Below are 19,177 nucleotides of genomic sequence, written 5' to 3'. Positions count from 1 at the left end.
GCCGCCCCCCCCCCCCCCCAATCTTCTTCTCAGGTCTTTTTGGAAACGATCCCTTATTACTGCATATATAAAGCTGAATTGTTAGCATATGGGAGTTGGTTGGAGTTGTTGCTCTGACTTTGACAGAGTTAAACATTTGATTAATGTCCATTTAATGCTATTGTAGAAACTTCACATCCTTTACAAATGTTTCCATAACTTGCATATTCAGATATTTATCCAAACATAATTGCTATGGGTTTTCCTGCGGAGAGGCTTGAAGGAGTATACCGGAACAACATTGATGATGTAGTAAGGTAAGGCTTTATTTTTCTTTTCCTTAACTTATTCTTGTAAATCTTAAGTATCCTTTTCTGCACTCATTTATGTTCTGCTAAGGAAAGGATGCGTCTTCTGACTCATAGAATTCAAGATGCAAGATTTTGCATCTTGTGGATGTTGCCGTATTAGCTTTTCTGAAAAATGTTGGAAACAACAAAAATGATATTTTCGGGAATTTTAGACCAGACTGCTGTTCTGGGTTGATCTCAAATGCATGTATTCTGCTTTATAGTGTGAAAAATTGACTTCAGTAAATTGCGTTGGAGTAAAAGGAGGTTCTTTGCTTTTAGAAAGATGTCAGTCCATGCCTGTATTTGCAGTGCTGAGAGTTTCCTCAGCTGATGGCATTTCAGAATATGTTTGCCCATATCCTTTCTTCAATCAATAAATGAAGTGCTTGATAAGTTAATTTTGATTTAAAGTAGTAAATCAAAAGGCTTTTACATCTGGCTGTGTTCAATAATTGCAGATGAGGAGAAAAATCAGCTAAAATTCATTATTGCTGGTGATGCTTTATAGCACATTTTGTAAAAAAACCTACAGGTTGTCGTTTTTAACATCAAATAAAGTTATCTCCTCTGAACTGCTGGACACAACTGGGGGAGGTGTACTTGGTGTTTCAGGAGCATCGTTGTAATTTGCTTAGTCAACACCCTGCCTGGAGAATGTAGTGTGAGAGGTTGCATTAAAAACTGAATATTTGGCAGAAGCTGCCAAATGTTAGTGTTTTTAGGATCCTGAGTTCTTATTTTTTAAGTCATGCATGGTGCTTTTGAGATCTTGGGCATCTGAGGTCAGAAGTTCAGTAGCTCTCCAAGAGACTTGATGTTCGGGGATGGGGCTATAATGCAGTAAGGGGCATGGTTATGCAGTGAAGTTAGAAGTAGGTGTATCTGGACAAGAAGGTGCTGCTCCCAGGCTAGAGATGCCACAGAAGTTTCTCATAATCACTGGCAGGCAGAATTAGCGCTGCTTGAATGTCACTGGTAATTGTTTGCACCCAGGTTTGTACAGAAGTGAGTTGAGACAGCTCCTCAGTTCCCACACTGGGAGGAATTGTAACCCTCAACTGAGAATCAGTCGTCTGGAGGTAGCGACTTCCCTGCGCAGCTGTGCTTAGCTTCAGATGAGTTCAAGGGGGTTTTGTTTTTGCATATTTAACCATTGTGACGAAGCTCACTATCCACAAATAGTACTGAAAATGTCAGAGGCTGGATTTGACCAGGCTTGCTGAAGCGACCTTGTTCTGTCACGTGGTAGTGAGAAATCGCTTTTCCAGAGCTGGTCCTATCAGTGAGGTTCAGCATACCAATCTGTAAATACTCTTGCAGAGTGTGTATGCCTCTGCTACAATTAACAGAGGCGTGAAGTTGTGTTTTCTAATCGTATCATTGCACACAGCTTGCACACGAGAAAAAGCTTTTGCTGTCCTTTTGGGACAGTTACGGGCTCCCCCACAAATTCAAATCTTTCTTTACCAGCAGTCAGAGCCACCTTTTCATTAAGTTGATGTGGGCATTGCGTCTGCTACGTGAAATATGTGGTCCCTAATGGACTCCACCTTTGGAAATTGTAGTAGGGGGCAAAGTCTGGACTTGGAATAAATGACATGGGAATAATCCAAATCAATAGTAATAGGCAGTACTCTTTGAAGGCCCTCTTCCATTCACAGCATTGATTTTAGTTGCTCCTGTATGAAGGAAAATATATTTTATTGGTTAAGTATGTAGATATGTGTAAATTAGACTTTTGAAGGGGAATGACTATATAACTATTAAGTTGTCCATAAACACTGTGATCAAAAGGAGTAGTGATCACCTAAAAGCATAATCAACCAAATTAGGATATGGAGAGATGCAGATAAACTGGCTGTAGGGAACTGGATGCTAAAGTAGCATTATATTTGTTGCCCCCTATTTTTAAACGAGAATAATGCACAAAATGTGATCATGCACCATTCTGCATGTTGCAATCAGCAGGTCCTCATCCGCTCCTGTCGTCTTTTTATTGTGGAATTTTTTTTCAAGAGCCTTTTATGGAGAAATTCAATGCGTTTGAGCTCTGGAGCAATTGGTATTGAGCCAGGATACGCCAGTGAGCTTTTTCTGAATAGCTGGTATCCTGACAAATTTAATGATAATACTGTATGAGAAGTATGACCTGGACTGCTGGCTGTCTCCTGCGACTGAGGCTTTGAGAGGTTTTGGATGGAATTTTGTCCTTAGAAAAATACTTGCATGAAAGCTAATACTCAGCTTTGTGGATATTACTGGCAGAAGCGGAGTCAGCTATCCTTGCTCTCCAGTGTGTTTTAAATAAGCGGGGACATCTCCTGAAACAAATCGCCATGTCCACCATCTTCTTTAATCTCTCAAAGTCTGCCAACAGGGACGCCAGTGGGAGTCATGAAATATTTTTGCCAATGAAATTGGAATCTTGTACTCAATGCTGCACAAGGAGCGTTCACATCTGTTCTTATTTTAACTCATCGGTTTAACCACAGAGTTCTTCTGGGTTCTTCTGGAATATTATGACTGATAACCAGAGCTTGTTTTTGCTTGAGCTTTCCAGGATTTTAGCAGCTAGTGTTTCTTTTCAATTTGAACAGCATGTTCTGTCATGGCTAATTAAATTCCTTCTGGCTGATGTGCAGATACACACTGTTGATGATGTTAAGTGTAAACATTTGTATGTTATTTCTTCTTGAACATTGCCAGGTGACACATCATATATAATCATGGCAATTTTGATGAATCATGTTTGCAGTTTGGCTCTCTGAGGCTTGTATGGGAAATTTTTGTTACAAAGCATGAAAATGAAATCGTATAGTGGTCTTCCTCTTCTTTTCTGAACCCAGAATGTCATTGGGCACTGTCCTCAGACTTCAGTGGCAAATAATGGCCATTTTAAAAACCTGGAGTTAAAATAAATTATTCTGGCTGTTATAACTGGAATATGGAAGTTATTTTAACTGTTTTTCTTTTTTTCATTGGAATTACCACTGTGGCAAAATATTTTGTGTAGATGATTAAATTGGAAGTGTTTACAGATACCTTATGTAATCAATGCTTTCTGTTTTAAAAAAGAAACAACCCTTCCTTAGCTTAATACATTGATGTACAGGTATCTTAGACATCAGTGCAGATTGGTCCATACAATAAATAGTTGCAGATCAGATCTTGGTCTCCTCAGTTGCATAAGTAGTCTTACTCATACGACGGGATTATTTGTATGAGTGAGGTTTGCAACACGCTGCCTCTTTGACTTTGAGGCACTGCAGGGCCAGCTGGGACTTGGAATGCAGAACTGCACATGCTGGATGGTGCTTTAATGATGCTGCAAATTAAGGTCAACATTATTGCAATGTGTATTAATACATGCCTTTTTTTTTTCTACTTAAGGTTTTTGGATTCAAAGCATAAAAACCATTACAAGATATACAATCTGTAAGTATGCTCTTATAGATGTATTTTCCAAAATAATGAGTTCTAAAAATAGCTTATGAGTGAAAGTGGTTTGTTGCTGTACTGAAGCAGAGCTGGAGATGTTTTGCACATTTCTTACAACAATTAAGCCTGATTGAGAGCACTGTTACTTCATTTAGTGGAGCTGAGTGAGGTTAAATGAAATGCTGGTGTGTATTCCTATTACTTGAATGCTTTTAAATGACTTGGCATCTAGCCCATCTGGAGCTTCTACCATGTGATTAAAAAGTGAAAACTAATTCACAGCAGGCTTTCTGTTAATGTATTAATGTCTGCAGTGAAGAATTTGCCAAATGAGTATTTTCCTGTTTTTTTCGGTTTTTTTTAATCGAACTGTATAGGTACCCAGGTTCTGTTTGCTTCCTCACTCTTCTTGACTGTCCCTGTTTATTACTTTGAAAAATCTATTGCAGCAGTTGGTGATGTGATGGTTTCTCACTTTTGTAAGTGTAATGTTTTCCTCTGAAAATTTAGTTATGCAGAAAGCTGTTCTTGTTACAGAAGGGATTTTTGTTGTTGTTGTTCCTTGATCATCTTTATATGTTAACTTAGGCTAATTTCATTTATATAAATGATTTGGTGATGTCAGCTGATGCTGAAGAGTAGGTTGTGGTTTTCCTACCCCTCATTTTTTCCCCAGAAATCTAAGTTGAATATTTATTGATTCTTTGAGCTGTTAAGGCTTTATTTAAAAAAAAAAAAAAGAATATGTTTATAAATATCTGTAATTAATGGAAAAATTACTGTAGTATGGAAATCCAGGCAATGCATTACATGGTAATCTGTTGGTCATTAAAAGTAAGTATTTAAATATGCCTCTAAATTAGCTGAAGGGTTATGCATCAAGCAACTCTGTTTCCTGATGTTGGAGCAAAGTGGTACTAGAAGCTGAGAAGTTGTATACTGGCTATTGAAGGTGTCTGTAAAGCCTGGGGTAGGATAGGACAGGAAAAGATATGCAAATAAAATATGCATTAAAATAAACTCATTGACACTTTTCATACAGTTCAGTAACAAAATTATTTTCTCCAGTGTAGAAGCTCTCCGGAATGTTAGCCTTTTAATAATTATGGGTGGAAAGGACAGTGCTTCCTAGAATAGCTGATAGCTCCTTCTGCATGTAGGTGCAGCTCCCTAAGGGGTAACTTTCTGGATATTTTCCTTTGAAGTCGGGAGCTCAGCGCCAGAGATTTGTATCATGTAAAATCTAACTACTGTGGTTTTATTAGACCCCCCCTGAAGCCTCCTGACAACTTCTGCTTGATTTGGGGAGCAAAGCAGAACAGGACAGATAAAACTTAATTTCTTCCTGCTTCTTTGGGCTGAGTTCAGCTGTCAGCTTCTGTGAAGTGTGGCTCTGGTATCACTTACAAGATCAGGGTTTGCTGAGCTGCCTGATACTGAACTTGTTTCAAATTGGTTTGAGAGGTGACACGTAAAAACAATAGTGTAATGCTGTGTGTAAACTTCTAGGCTTGGTCAGACAGTAAGAGTTTAGTAAGACTTCTGTGCATCTTAGCAAGTAGCTCCTCAGGGAGGTGGTGCTTGAAAAGTTTCCACTTTGCTGTATGCTAGCAACCTCATTTTACTTTAGAAAAAAGCAAAAACCAATCCCCCAACCCTACACAGGAACAACTTTTAAAGTTAAGTGAGAAGAGCTGTGATGGGACAAATGCTTTTGACATTTACGTTGCTGATACATGTGTGTTCAACTGTAGAAAGAACTTGCCAGGTGTGCCAAAGGTTTTTGTCTTTAAGTTCTTCACATAAAAATTTTAACTTTTCAGGTTTTGGTGCAAGAACCCCCCATTGATTTTCCTTGTTGCTAACTTCAAAAAACCCGCAAGTGAAACTTCCTAAAATTACTATATTCACCCTCCGATGAAAACTTTCGCAGAGTAAAACATCCTTTTAAATTGTGCAAGTTTTCTTCTTCCCCAAAACATGGATCAGTTGCAAATGAAGATTCAAGTGATTACTGCACAGCTTGGAAAGCGTAGCTTTTAAACTGTACATCTCCGCCTAGAGAGGCCAGGTTATCTCTATCTTTATGCAGGCAAAATTTATACACACGTTAAGTATATAAATGCCATTAGGTGAATTGTTGCAATGTTTGATCATGAGCTGGAAAGAAATTGCAGTCTTCAGGTATTTCCGAGAACAGTGTCTCTTTAGATTAAGCTGATCCCTTGTAAATAATCAACCTATTGTCTGTGTTTCAAAGAAGGAGGTGGGAGTTCAGAGGAGTTATGTGATTATATTCAGAATTACTTCAAACACTGTCATAGGGTTTGAGTTTCCTTAAGGTAGCTGTTATATGAAGTTGGTGATAATGTGTGTATTGAGCAGTTTTATTTAAAAGGATTTAGAGAGAATTTTCTGAACTGATGGTTAAATGATGTCAGCTATGCCTCATCCATGCATCTTGGCTTTTAACTTCCCAGTGAATGTTTGAGCAATCAGTTTCATTTTGTTTCTTGTTTGTGTTGGTTTTCTCATGTGTTCCTTTAACCCTTTGCTATTTCTTCAGTATTCTTTATTTTAACATGTTCTTCTACTTTCATCTCCTAACTTCACGTACTGCCAAATTGTTACCTCCCCTATTGTAATAATCTCCATCTTCTCCAGTATATTTCTTTTATCTGTCCCACAGACAGATAGTTAAAGGAAGGAGCTGTAATGATAAATGTGCATTTTATGTGCATACTTTCTGTACCTCTGTGTACATGGGGTTGGGCTTTGGCATGGGCTGCCATATTTTTGGTAGCCTATAGTCCTGTCCTCAGTGGGATCATGGTTATGATCAGAAAGGTGCCAGGCTGGTAGCATGTAGGATCTGGGTTGCTTTAAACTCGCTTTAAGCGTAAGGAAGACTGCAAGAACCATGCCAACCCAATCCCTACCCCCAAAATCCAAGAAAATGTTCAGGTTTCATCTGGAGATCTGACTGTATTACAAGTCTAATAGTATTTAAAAAAACCCAGTGCATTTGAAATGCTAAGCAATGGAAGCATCCCCCAAAGTTTGTGTTGGTGGGATCTCTGCTGCAGATACATATGTGTTTCGTGTAATGAAAAGGCGGTGTATTTTGTACAGCCGTGTCTGGAGCTCTGCATTTGTTGTGTACAGCTCCCATAAGAGGGCATAAAGAGTGACATGGCTATGTTCTGTGCTTGGTTTCTGTCCTTGGTATCAACAAAACTATTTTTTCTCCCTTACGGTGTTCTACTTGATACTCTGTCAAACTTCAAAATTTGAAGGCTTTTTTGCCCATATGTGGATTTTTTTAAATTTTTTTTTTTATGTTTTGAAGACTTTCATCTCTTACTACCCCTTCGAACCGGATGTTTCTTTAAAGGAACAAGGAGACTTTTTTGGATAAGATGCTTTGTGTTAACTGTTTTAGTTCCTAGCAGGCTCAGCTTCCAAAGTTCAGATGCTGACTAGCTTGTAACAGGCTTTGTCTGGCATGGCTGACAGCTGCTCCAGGTGTGGTGACTCCATCTTGAGTGGACTTATTGTGTGTATCCTTTCTTCTCAAAGGCTCAAGTGCAGATAATGTTTTTTTTTGAGTCCCATCTGCCAGCTTAACCTGTGCCATATCACTTCTGACCCAGAGAAAGTGTCAGCAATGTGATCAGAGCTGTAAAAACTGCCAGACTTTTCCCTAGCAGAGGCTAGAGCTGAGAAGGCTCTAGAACTCAGAGAAAGGGAAGCGCTGAGCGCATGTGCAACCCCAGCAGACCTGCCTCTGTCCCTGGCGTACGAGTCTGGTGGACAAAGGTCAGTGCACCACATGCGAGGCTCAAGTTACGTGCAACAGTCATAACAAATAGGAGCCTAAAAGTTTGCTTGTCTGAAAGTGTCAAGTAAGCTCCATTTGGCTCCAAAGGCTGCAGTCATAACGTACCTATTAAGGAAAGGTAAATTCATACCAGTCCTGAAACTGGTGTGGGTATTTGAACCCTATGAAGAGTACAGGTGATAATCAGAACAGAAGATCTAGATGTGTTTTGTCAACTGAAATGACTCCAAATCGTTGTGTTTCAACCTGGAGTCCTGTTGTTTCAGGCAGGATTGTTCTCATTTTCCTTTCTGAACTGCATTTTCACTTGCATTGTGTAGGGGCACATCATTTTGCCTGCAGAGAGCAACTCCAAGGAAAATTATGGAGGGCATCCACTTCTTGCCTTCTTGCCCCTCACCCCCAACATCTGATCTAGCTTGTTCCCTTACAGCATGCCATTTTGGCTGTATTGGAGCCCTACTGATTGAATTGTTTATATCTGGTAACTGATGTTTGTCCCTAGGCAAGTCATCCTGCAAGACTAATACACTGTGGTTTGCTGTGCTACTAGCTAGCTGGAGTGGGTCTCTTACGGAGAGGCGAGAGGGACATTGGTGCAACTCCAGAGTCTTCAGAAATGTGTCATTTTCCAGAGTCTGTGAGGGGAAAATTGGCTGACTGGCCTTTTGGGTTTTTTGAGTCCACCTAATTTCAAGAACAAATGCCAAGTTGGAGAGCAGTATCACAATCTCTGCTTGATACAAGTCATCGCCATTATAATATTCAGTGGTGCTTTCAGTTGCCTGTGGTGGTTGTCTTGTGGTCCTGTAATTGGAGGAAGAATGCTTGCTTAGGTTGCGCTAGCCGAGGGTCCTTGAAATGTCCCTGTGATCCCCATCACCTCTAGCACCCATGTTGTTGTTGAGGCATCTTGACATGTGTTTTGAGTTCAGAGTCAGTTGGATGAAGGTCATAGCTGTCTGCTCTTTATGTGTTTCTGTGGGAGCATAAAGCTGCTCAAGCGGCTGGAGCTGTTAATACTGCAGTGTTAAAAAGTAATAGTGTATTGCATTACTTGTGTAAATGTCTCCATTGAGAGTCACACTGACTAAAACATGCTGATGGACTACAATTACCATAGGGTAAGTAATTGTTTTTCAGTAAAATAACTGATATTTTAGTGAGCAGCTTTATACATCTGCAACAAAACAGTTTTTCAGTATGTAAGCTCTAGCTATAGTTTTAAATCATAAACGTGATGGGTATACGTGATTTTCCCATGTTTCTTGAACCCTTGTCTATTTTTCTTTTTTAGATGTGCTGAAAGACATTATGACACCGCCAAATTTAACTGCAGAGGTACGTTTTTACTGCCTAGTATGTGTTCTCTTTAAATTTCAGTGTTTCTGAATGAAGGTATAAAGGAGGAGCTGATGAATAGTAATGTAGGAGATTTGGGCACAGGGAATGAATGTCAGATTGCTTTGAGTCATTGGAGAAACTTGCTATATTCTTGCAGCTTTCAGTAAGTATGTTCCTGACAGTTAACTAGATCAAGATTTAATAAGGCAACCAGAAGTCTACTGTTGCAAAAATTTTTGCGGAATGGGTTATATAAAAGTTTCTGTTCAATTCAGTGTGCAAACTTATTGTAGAATTTAGATGTGAAACTTAGAGAAGTCTGATTTTTATGCAGAAGTGTCACTTGGAATAAAAATGGAGAACACTTAAGCCACTGTCAGTATTCATATAAAACAAGTTTTTGCAGATCTGGAACAAACCTACAGTTGCTTTAAAAAAAAAATTAATTCCCATGTGGTGCCTCTTTGAGATGATTTGGTTCTTAGACACTTTGCAGAGCTACCAGAACTAATGGGGAAACTTCTAGGGGTTCCTTTTGATCAGATCCTTGGTGAGTGGAAAGTGATGTACCTGTTTTGTCAGTATTAACTCGCCAGGTAATAAATACAGATTTACCTTTATTCTTTGTGCAGAGAAACATCTCTGTGCACAATAGTAGAGCTTGTAGTTCCTCTTCATGCAATGCTTCAGAATGCTGGGTAGATAAGGAGTACTTCTGTATATGTAGTTTTAGGAGATGAATACATTTTGATCTTACTGGCTAATACTACATCATAGCAAGGGCTCAACTTCTTTTTTTTTTTATTGTTATTATTATCTTAAACCATCCTTCTAGTTATAAAGAGGGTGTTTAGAACATGACCAAAATGTAATTGGCTGCTTTAATGTCTGAATATAGAAGGACTGAAATTGTCATGTTGAAGTCATCTTCGCTTCTGATTTGCTCTTACGATGTTGAATGACAGTGTCCTGAAACCTCACTCAATACATACAAGCCAGAAAAAAAGTATTTTAAGATCTGCTTGAGCAATACTTTGGGTAAGAGGAGAAAAGGCGTAAATGAAAAGGACGTGCTTCTAATATGTCTGGAACATATGCTTGCTTTAATTTATGCTTTTTATAACGGGGGGTGCTCAGGTGCCTTCACTGTTAATCCTAATCCAAAATGTTGTTTGTGACAGCACCTTTCACAGCTCCTCTGCATAAACCAACACTGTTGTAGGGAGTTACATGTTGCATTTTTTTCTTTTCATCCCCAAATTAGTTTCCTTAGATAACCAAATTGGTGACTCAGGACTTTCCTTAGCAGAGGAACAACAGTTCTACTCTAAAAATCTTTTGAAGTGAATTAATTTCAAAGGGAACTTCTTATTTGTACACTTAGCATGAAACACTGTAGTAGTTCATTATTCAACTTGGATGCTCTTGCGTCAAATTCAAAACCAAATGTTGAAAGCTCTTCATCTTCTTTGGACGCTAGCTTTCTGTCTAGGGTTTTTGTAGTTTCTGAAGTACTTCTATGCTGGAAATTGCCTTCTGCTTTGCCACAGGCCTTCCGTTTTTGTTTTGTTTTGTTTTTTTTTCCTTTGTGTGCTGTGAGATTTTTCTTGCAATGTCCCTGAGCTTGGGGAGAATAATCAGAACAGTTCTCCATGCTGTGTGCTCCAGTGTTAGGAACCAAAATCTGTGGAGGATCTGCACGCTCCCATGGACCTGCTCAAGATTATACAGCTTAATGTTTCCTAAGGTTGCTTTCTGACTCTTAATCCCTTTGCACCATCACAGGGCATCCATTTAATCTGCTCCTCATTCCATCTTTGAAGAAAATACTGCAAGGTTTACCTTTGATCCCAAATCTTGGAGAGCATCTTCAGCATGCTGTTGCTACTTGGGATTTTTCAGGACTACTTTGTCTCTCCTTTTCAGGGGAACCTTACTGGATGTAGTTAAGATAGACTCAAAGTTGTACGGACAAATTCACAGCATCTCCTAACAGCTTCTTTTCTTAGGGGTTTCTAAAGAAATCCTTTCACTTACATCTGCTGCAAACAGTGGCATCTCTAAGTTCACATAAAACGATCATTTGGGGAGTCTTTGGATCTTCCATGTGGAAGAATTTATTAGTGTGTGTTCATATTCGTTAACCTTTGCTGCTTCTTTAGCAAAGATTATTCAGTTTTTCAGGCTTCCCTATTTGGTCTTCTGGGAGATTAAGTGGGCGGTCTGTACTGCGAGTGAATAAACTGTCCTTGCAGGTCCCTCTGAAAGGCTTTGGACTTATGCTGCAGTAATTTAGCTGTTCCATAACTTCATCCCTTACTTCTGCTCTTTAAGTCCTTGGGGATTCATCAAAAGGAGTCTTGTGTGTGACAAGGGGGTAGTACTTACGAAACGAATACAAACACTTGCCAAAAAATGAAATGTATTCATTTTTAGACCAGAAAAGGAGATGGTGTTTGTTTCTAGCTGAGAATTTTTAAGTGAAGCAGAGTTGTATTTATAAGATCCCAAGTCTGCCGATCAAGAATTGGGGTGCACTTTATAAAGTTCTGTTCTCCTGACGAAACTAGTACAGCCCTACGTAATTCTGCCAGTTAGCATGGCATTGTCTGTCATCTTATCTGAGGTGTTAGAGGTTTGGGTGCTTGTCTCTGCTTATTTCGTATTTTTTTCTCTCTAGAGTTTTCTTTCATTTCCTGCATGCTCGCTTGAAATTCTTTCCATCTCTAAATGGAAAAAAGTGCTTGTGTGCGTGTTTATATTCATGTAAGAAAAAGGACAACTTCGTTCAGGGGTTTGACTTTAAAACCTAGAAGTATTGCAAGTGCCTTACATGAGATTTCTTTTTCGATTACCATTTTTTAATATGGAAATTGCAGGGTTTTATTTCAAAACCACTTTGAGCAAATTCTGAGAGTTTGTTCCCAATGTAGACCCAACTGTGCTCAGAATTTTTCAGCAAAATTCCTATTGTCTGATCAGTGACTGCGGTCTGGCCCTGTTTTCTCTCAGCAGGTAGTCTAATTATTGCTAGAGTAATGGGTTTTCACAAGGTTATTCTTTGTGCCAATGCACTCTTAAATTCTAGAAAATTCGTGATTTAAGATACAAAGTCTGTGCCACTCATTTCAGTAGCGGTGTGAAATAGTCTCTTCATGTAGCAGGATGCTTGCTTATGTATTACTAGACAAATGTCTGCAATGCATATAATAGGCAGTACATTGCTGAATAGTATTGGAATAAAAAATTTATCTATATGAAACACAGGGGGGTTTATTTAGAAAGTTAATTTTTTGCATGCTTGTCACAAAGTTGACCTGTCTAGTTGAGCTTGCTGTGATTTCCTTTTGAGATTTTGATAAATTACTTCTCATTGCAGTTGCACAGTACCCTTTTGAAGACCATAACCCACCACAGCTAGAGCTTATCAAACCTTTTTGTGAAGATCTTGACCAATGGCTAAGTGAAGATGACAATCATGTTGCAGCAATCCACTGTAAAGCTGGAAAGGGACGAACTGGTGTAATGATATGTGCATATTTGTTGCATCGAGGCAAGTTTTTAAAGGCTCAAGAAGCCCTAGATTTCTATGGGGAAGTAAGGACCAGAGACAAGAAGGTGAGCTATTTTCTGTTCGTCTGTTCTCCTGCCTGTATATGCTTTTCCGGCTTGAGGTCGACTTGAATAGTCAAGCCCTTTAAGAAATACTTTCCATCAGTTGTGATATCTGGTTTGATTTTGCTTTAACATTATTGGATCAGTGCAGTTGTCCTAAATGAAAAAGCTTGCCTAAGCAGCACTAGCAATTAGTCACAACACTAAAACAATCTGGTTTTTCCATCTCCTGTTCAAGAAGATCTGGACAGTTTATTTTAAATAGCCTTTTAAATAGCATTCTGCTGTGTGTTGCATCAAATAGGCGGTTGATGAGTTCAGCATTTTCAGCCCAAATAAGAGGATTATTCTAGCTTGTTTTGCCTGAATGGATGAGTTGTTCATCTCCTCAGGTTCTCTTAACTTCTGTGGTGGTGTTCGGAGATGCATAGTCATTACAGTGCATGTTACAATTGAATATCCCTACTGGAAGAGTCTGTTGTTGGATGCCCCTTTTCAATAAAAGGGTAGTTAAGCCCAGACATTGGCTGCCTTGGAGCCTGCTTCATGAGGTGCTGCCATTTAGTTTCTTATACTTCTCCTGAGGAGAAATGGGAGGATCTCATTTCAGAGAAATGATGTTCATGGCTACAAGAGCTTTCTGTTAAGACCTTGTCAGTGGTATAGACAGACTTAGCAGTAGTTGTATGTTGGACCTTTCTGGCATGGTTATGCCTCATTAATGGGAATTTAACCTCCTTATTTGAAATCTTCTCCAAATGTAATAAGGTGTGACTTGCAAGGTCACTTCAGCAGGCTTCCCTGCTCATCTTCCATCATTTCCTTGTGTATGTTAGTAGAGCAGCCCAGGGGGATCATCCTGGCAGGCCAGTTTCAGCCTACACAAGTACAGAGCTCTCTGTGTTCCTGTAATATTTGCATGAAGTATTAATTTCACAGTATGTAGACCTCTAATAAGCAGAGCTTCATGTTTGAAGGCTCTTGAGAGCAGAAGTGTCACATAAGGAATTCTAGAATTTGGCTGTTAATTCATTGGAAGGAGAAAATAACTTCTCAGTTCGCTCTCTTTACAAGATGGAGCTGTTATTCCATGTAACTGCTGAGAAGGTATTTGTGTTGTTATACTAATGCGGAGACAGTGTTAAGGTTTCCCATCAAAACTTTGTGGCTTTTGGTAAGAGTGCATGATAGTGAATAGGAATGAGCTGTGTGATGAATAAACAGTGTAGATTACTCCTGCTGATAAAGATTATCTAAAGAGCCAGATAAAATATCATGAAAACTACAAAACTTAAATAGAGGGTGAAGCATGTTGTACCTCAGTTTCCCTTCTGTTAGAAGAGGGTAGTATTTCTGCACGTTAGCGTGTTGAGGGTAAGGTCAGTTAGGTGTTCATCAGTACCCCAGGCATGGTTGAGGTAAAGGAGAACTTTATAAACAGGAATAGTGAGAGCCTTGTTTAGATTCACTGTAAATATTGCCTGTAACCAGCAACTTTGTTTTGGTTTTTGATGTCTCTACTGGAAGAGTTGGTTTTGGTATTTTTTTGTTGGTTTTTTTTTTCCCCAGCACCACTTGAGCATGGTTATCTTTATGTGGACAGTGGGCAGCATGTGATTCACATAATCCTTAAAGTAGTGTTTATAAACAGGTATTCCAGTGCAGGTTCTGGGAGTGTTTTCTTCCCTTGTGGCCCATATTTCAGTGTTATATGTCAAGTGCTGCTTTCTGATCTGACCCTTCACCACACCTTTATATAATTGACTTCCTGAACTCAAAGTAATTGAGGCATCCGAAGAGCTGTTAGGACCTAGAGACAGGAAAATGCCTTTTTTTTGTTGTTGTTTTGTTTTGTTTTTGTTGCTGGACCAACATGTGTATGATGAAGGAAACTGGTTTTAATTAGGTACCGAAGTTTCTTCATTTAAAGCAAGCACAAGGGGCGCACTTTGTATATAGCTGCTCAGAACAGTATGGCTAAAATCGCTGTTGCCACTAATGTGCGTGGCAGAGTGCTTCTTCAGAGGGTTTAGTCCATGCCAGCAGGAAGTGTGAGTCTAATTGCCAGAGGAAGTATGACTAATTGGTCAAGAGAACAACTTTGAGTACTTTTGTAGCAAGCTTTTCACAAGTGCCTGCTGGGAGAAGAAGCTTCAGAGAGGCCTTTGCAACATTAAGTGAGAGTTGTAGATGAGGCTGACAGTTGCTAGATAGTCTGTTAATGTAGTGTCATCCTGGAAAAGGTAGTGGGGAATAAGACACTGCAGAACTGAGTCTAAAAGTCTGTCTCTGACCAAAACCTGTTGGTCTGGGGTTTTTTTCCCTCTGTATGCTGCCTCTTTTGACTTCCGTAACTCATCCTAGTGGTGGGAACTTTTTCAGAAGAAGGAAGTGAAGATTAGAAAGTATTGGCTAAATGGTTGTTGTCTATCAGTCACCACCACTGTAGTAGAACAGGACTGATTTCTATTTTCTCTTTGAACCAAGGAAGAAAAACTGTTTTCTGAAATTGGATAAAGAACTGTAATTGTCCAGCCTGTTTTTAGAGCCGGGGGAGAAGTAAACCCCCCAAAAAAGTCTTCTAAAAAAGCTGCTGCTTCCAGTGTTTGAAATGGTTAGCTTATCACCCGCTTTTCCCTTAAGATGCACGCGGAAACACTACTGTGACGATGAAGACTGACAACTTACTTTCATACAGCTGGAGAAGGTCTTTATTGATTCCTGTGTCTGCCTTGAAGGGTTTTATGGTGAGGATTAGACTTGGAAGGAAACATAGTCTACTCAACGGATAGGTATCAGCTGGGAACAGCTATTGAAGTGCTGGAGCTGGAGATTATCCATTCAGGAACATTCTTTGACCGTCATACTGTTGTATTTTTAGGAATGGCTCCTCATAGTGGTGTAACTGAACAGGAAATAGAAACCAATTATTTTGTGTGAGGAAGTCTCAGAATGACTCTTTGAGCAGGGTAGATATCCAATGTCTTATGTGTCAGAGCTGATCAGTTGTGATGCCTGTTTCTTCGATGTACTCGGTTGACAACCTCTGCTAAACCAGATGCCATAAGCCTAGTCTGAGGTTGCAGCTTTAGCTTCACTCTCACAGTAGGGCATGTTATTAAAGTGAATGTGGGAGTATTGCTTCCAAAAATGTTTGTTCTTCATAATACTGCCTGTGCTATATTGAGAGGAGAACCAGGAGCAGCACCTGACAGTTTTTGTGATGTCTACACAGCTCAGTAGCTTCACAGTGCCCTGTGAAACTCTGGCATAGAGACTAGAGAAGCTTATCTAATGTCCATTTAAAAAATTATGATGGTGATAGATGGGCAATGTAAGCTTCTTGAGGAGAAAGTACTTAAACTGCCTCCTTGTTCTTTATTCTTCTTGAGTAAAAGTGGGGATTGATTGCACCTCACTGAATATTAGCTTGTTATGAAAGTGTTCTGCTTTGAAATCAAACCTTTGGAAAATGGAGGACTTTCTGTTCTGCTTCAGTGTGGCTGGTTCTTAGGATCTCAGGGTAAAGGCTGTGTCTCCAGGGGGTAAAAATCTCTGGCTGGAGGGATAAAACTGCCACCTTGGCTGAGAACTGGTTTTGCTTTGAGATTGAGTATCACTTTACATAGCCACAAAAGTGACTGTGTTCCCTTCATTCTGGTCCCAGCCCTGGTTGTCCTGATAAGGTGTGCTGGGGTTTCTCCATGGGGCACATCCTTTACAGCATGAAAAAGCTATGAGCGGAGAAGGATGTGTTTTCCTTACCTGCCTGGTTTTCTTCTGATTGGCAGCATTGGCAAATTACTGATGGTTTGCTCTGAGGTTGGTGTTTTCTTAGTCATGAAGCTCAGGTCCCAGGAAAGCAAACTTTAAAGCTCCCCTAAGGAGTGGGTCTGATAACTACTGAGATGACATCTGAACCAAAACCATGGTCGGTGTACAAGGCTGCTTAAGATCATCATTGTAGAAGTGCTGTAGGGAAAAGTCTTTTGTGTAATTTAGAAACAGCTGAAGTGGTAAGGTGACATAATTATCAACGCTTTTTAAAAATAATGGCAGGAAGTTATTATTTTCATGTGCTTGCTAAATTAGAAGTGCTGTGGCCACTCTTAGCTTATGGCTGTTGTAAAGTGAAGCAGGTATTGGAACAGTTTATAGAAAATACTGTGTTCCAGGTTTTGTAACCAAAATGCTCATAGACTCTTCTATGAAAACCTGTTTATCGCAATTTCACATATAGTTTTAGTATGAAAGTTTACATACTGATGCTGTTGCAAGTATACTGTATGGATTGTTATAAACTGTGTAATGCATTTTCTAGGAAATTAAATTATTTTTCATCTTTATCACTTTTGCTTAAAAATGTTAGCCTCAAGAGCTTTAAAACTATTCCCTTACTTGAAGTTCAAGTTGATTTAAAATCAGTAATCATAATGTTCTTTGGTTATATGTTCTCAAAGCAAGTGTTTACTTCAGAGTTGCAGTTCAACTGAGGAGTCCTTCATTTAACAGTTTGGGCTCTTTGGCCTGTATTCATGAAGCTTTCCACTTCTGGTTTTTGTGAAAACATTTCAGAAGGGCATTTTTTAATAGAAGGTAGTGTCAGTCTTGAATACAGTGATATTAGCAAACAAAATTAGAATCTCTTGACTTAAAACTGTTGTCAAAATGTACTTCCTGTATTGGTGCTTAAAAATTAGAGTATGTTCAAAGCACCACCTGCTTAACTCCCCAGCCCAAGAAAAAGCGGCAGCATGAAAGCATCTTTTACATGACCCTCAGGGTGTCTGAGGTGTTTGTTTTTAAGATATGGAAAAATCTGCATTCTTTGCCTCATTGCTTGGGGTGGATGTTTGGAGATACATACTAAAGTAACTGGAAAACCAGTGTCCTGCTTGTTCTGTGCTGGGGACTGGTCGGTTAATTGCCTGGTGTTAGATAATGCATGCAAACAGCTTCCTCTTAAACGCTCGGCGGGACAAGTACAAAAGATGTGGACACGTGTCTAGGGAAAAGGGGAATGCGTACAGAGGCTGTTTTGGGGAATGGTTTGGAGGTGGATTATGTCTTTGCTAGTCCTTAAGGTGCCCAGGATGGTCCACAATGAAGAAATTGTTGAGGGTTGTCACAAGTTACTGTACCAAAAACCTGCATGTCTGGGTTTCTGTACAGTGTAGGAAGCAGTGCAGCAATCCCCTGCTTTCTAGATACACCCAGCTTAGATGCTTTACTCTGTGTGCTGGTCTCCAGTGTAGCTGCTGAGGTATACTCAGCATAAATCGTGATCGTTTATTCCAGGTGCTCTAGCTACCTTTTCATTTGTGGTTTATTTGCCTTTAGTTATATTCTGACGTAATGGGCAGGAGCTCTGTTAGTGATGCTAATAAATGGTCTTGATGATTTTTGACATTTGTTTTCCCTCTGTTTAGGGAGTGACAATTCCCAGTCAGAGACGCTACGTGTACTACTATAGCTACCTGTTAAAGAATCACCTGGATTACAGACCAGTGGCACTGCTGTTTCACAAGATGATGTTTGAAACAATTCCCATGTTCAGCAGCGGAACTTGCAGTAAGTACCCAGCACCCTGTTTACCTCCGTTAGCTCTCGTAAGGAAACACAGCGGCCTTTGAACTTGGTTTGGTTATGTGATGGTTGCCGTTCTGTTATGTGACACGAAGAGCTGCACACCTTGATCGAGGAGATCATACTTAAACACTTCACGTTCCAAAATCTGCTGGGTTAGTGTGGTCTATTTGCTAGCATCCTCCCAGATGTAGTAACTTGAGGTCTGTGAAGGACTCATATGGTTGTTTCACTACAGTTTTAAATTGGGAAGTATTTAATGGTTTGAAGATAAGTGATGCCATATATATATATATTTGGATATTTGCTCCTTTTATAAAAAGCCTTTTTTTTTTTAATATAGCAGCTCTTGAGAAACATGAATTGCTGAAAAACATTTGCTTAATGGCGTGTTGGCTTCAAATACAGCAACATCATTCTTCCCATGATGTTTAAAAAAAAAATCGGTTCAACTGGGTAAATATCTAATTCACTCTGGAATAAACTTTTCTTTATATGAAGGCTTGTAAAGTATTAATACACCTGTAAATGATTAATCTGGTTTGCTGATACACAGTGTGTTAGTAAGGAACAGCAGATTCCTTGAAACTTTGAAGTATAAATATGAATTCACTTCTGCCCTTCTGTGGGCTGCATTACAGGGCAGTAACTGCCTAGTGTTGTGTGTTCATTTTTTGTTAGTGGAAAAAGTCTTTCTAATGGTTTTGCTATGGGGATTACTGCAGTGTGTAATTAATTCCAGTGCCTCCTGTGGCTTTGATTAAAACTGCACTATTAATATTGTTGTAAGACAGTACCTGAACATGTAATGCACATAAGAAGCAATCAAGCAACTTGTCAGGCTAGCTACCTGTCAGGCTAGCTGTATTTACAGGAGGAGGAGGAGGAAGGGAGGAGCCTCTGCCAAAAAACCTCTGCCTCTAGGGTAGAAGTGTGGAGGTTACAGATTTCTGCAACTACCACTTATTTAATGTTTTGGATAAACTGTGCTGTACTTGCGAAATCAAGCTGCAAGTATGAA

At 39.5% G+C, this 19,177-nt stretch overlaps 1 protein-coding gene across 2 annotated transcripts in view; it reads left to right on the top strand.

Annotated features, from left to right (window-relative positions):
• Nucleotides 1-19,177, top strand: part of PTEN (phosphatase and tensin homolog) — a 47,434-nt gene that overhangs the window by 15,878 nt on the left and 12,379 nt on the right. For both annotated transcript variants that reach the window (XM_010565934.1, XM_010565933.1), the window contains exons 2-6: nt 212-296; nt 3,723-3,767; nt 8,909-8,952; nt 12,335-12,573; nt 18,000-18,141. In XM_010565934.1, coding sequence (XP_010564236.1) covers nt 212-296; nt 3,723-3,767; nt 8,909-8,952; nt 12,335-12,573; nt 18,000-18,141 — 555 coding nt within the window. The remainder of the gene's footprint in view (nt 1-211; nt 297-3,722; nt 3,768-8,908; nt 8,953-12,334; nt 12,574-17,999; nt 18,142-19,177) is intronic.

The sequence above is a fragment of the Haliaeetus leucocephalus genome, unplaced genomic scaffold, assembly GCF_000737465.1.
Source record: "Haliaeetus leucocephalus isolate CR32 unplaced genomic scaffold, Haliaeetus_leucocephalus-4.0 Scaffold198, whole genome shotgun sequence".
Lineage (NCBI taxonomy): Eukaryota > Metazoa > Chordata > Aves > Accipitriformes > Accipitridae > Haliaeetus > Haliaeetus leucocephalus.
Note: the sequence above shows the minus strand (reverse complement) of the source record. Positions and strands in the feature narration are given on the sequence as shown.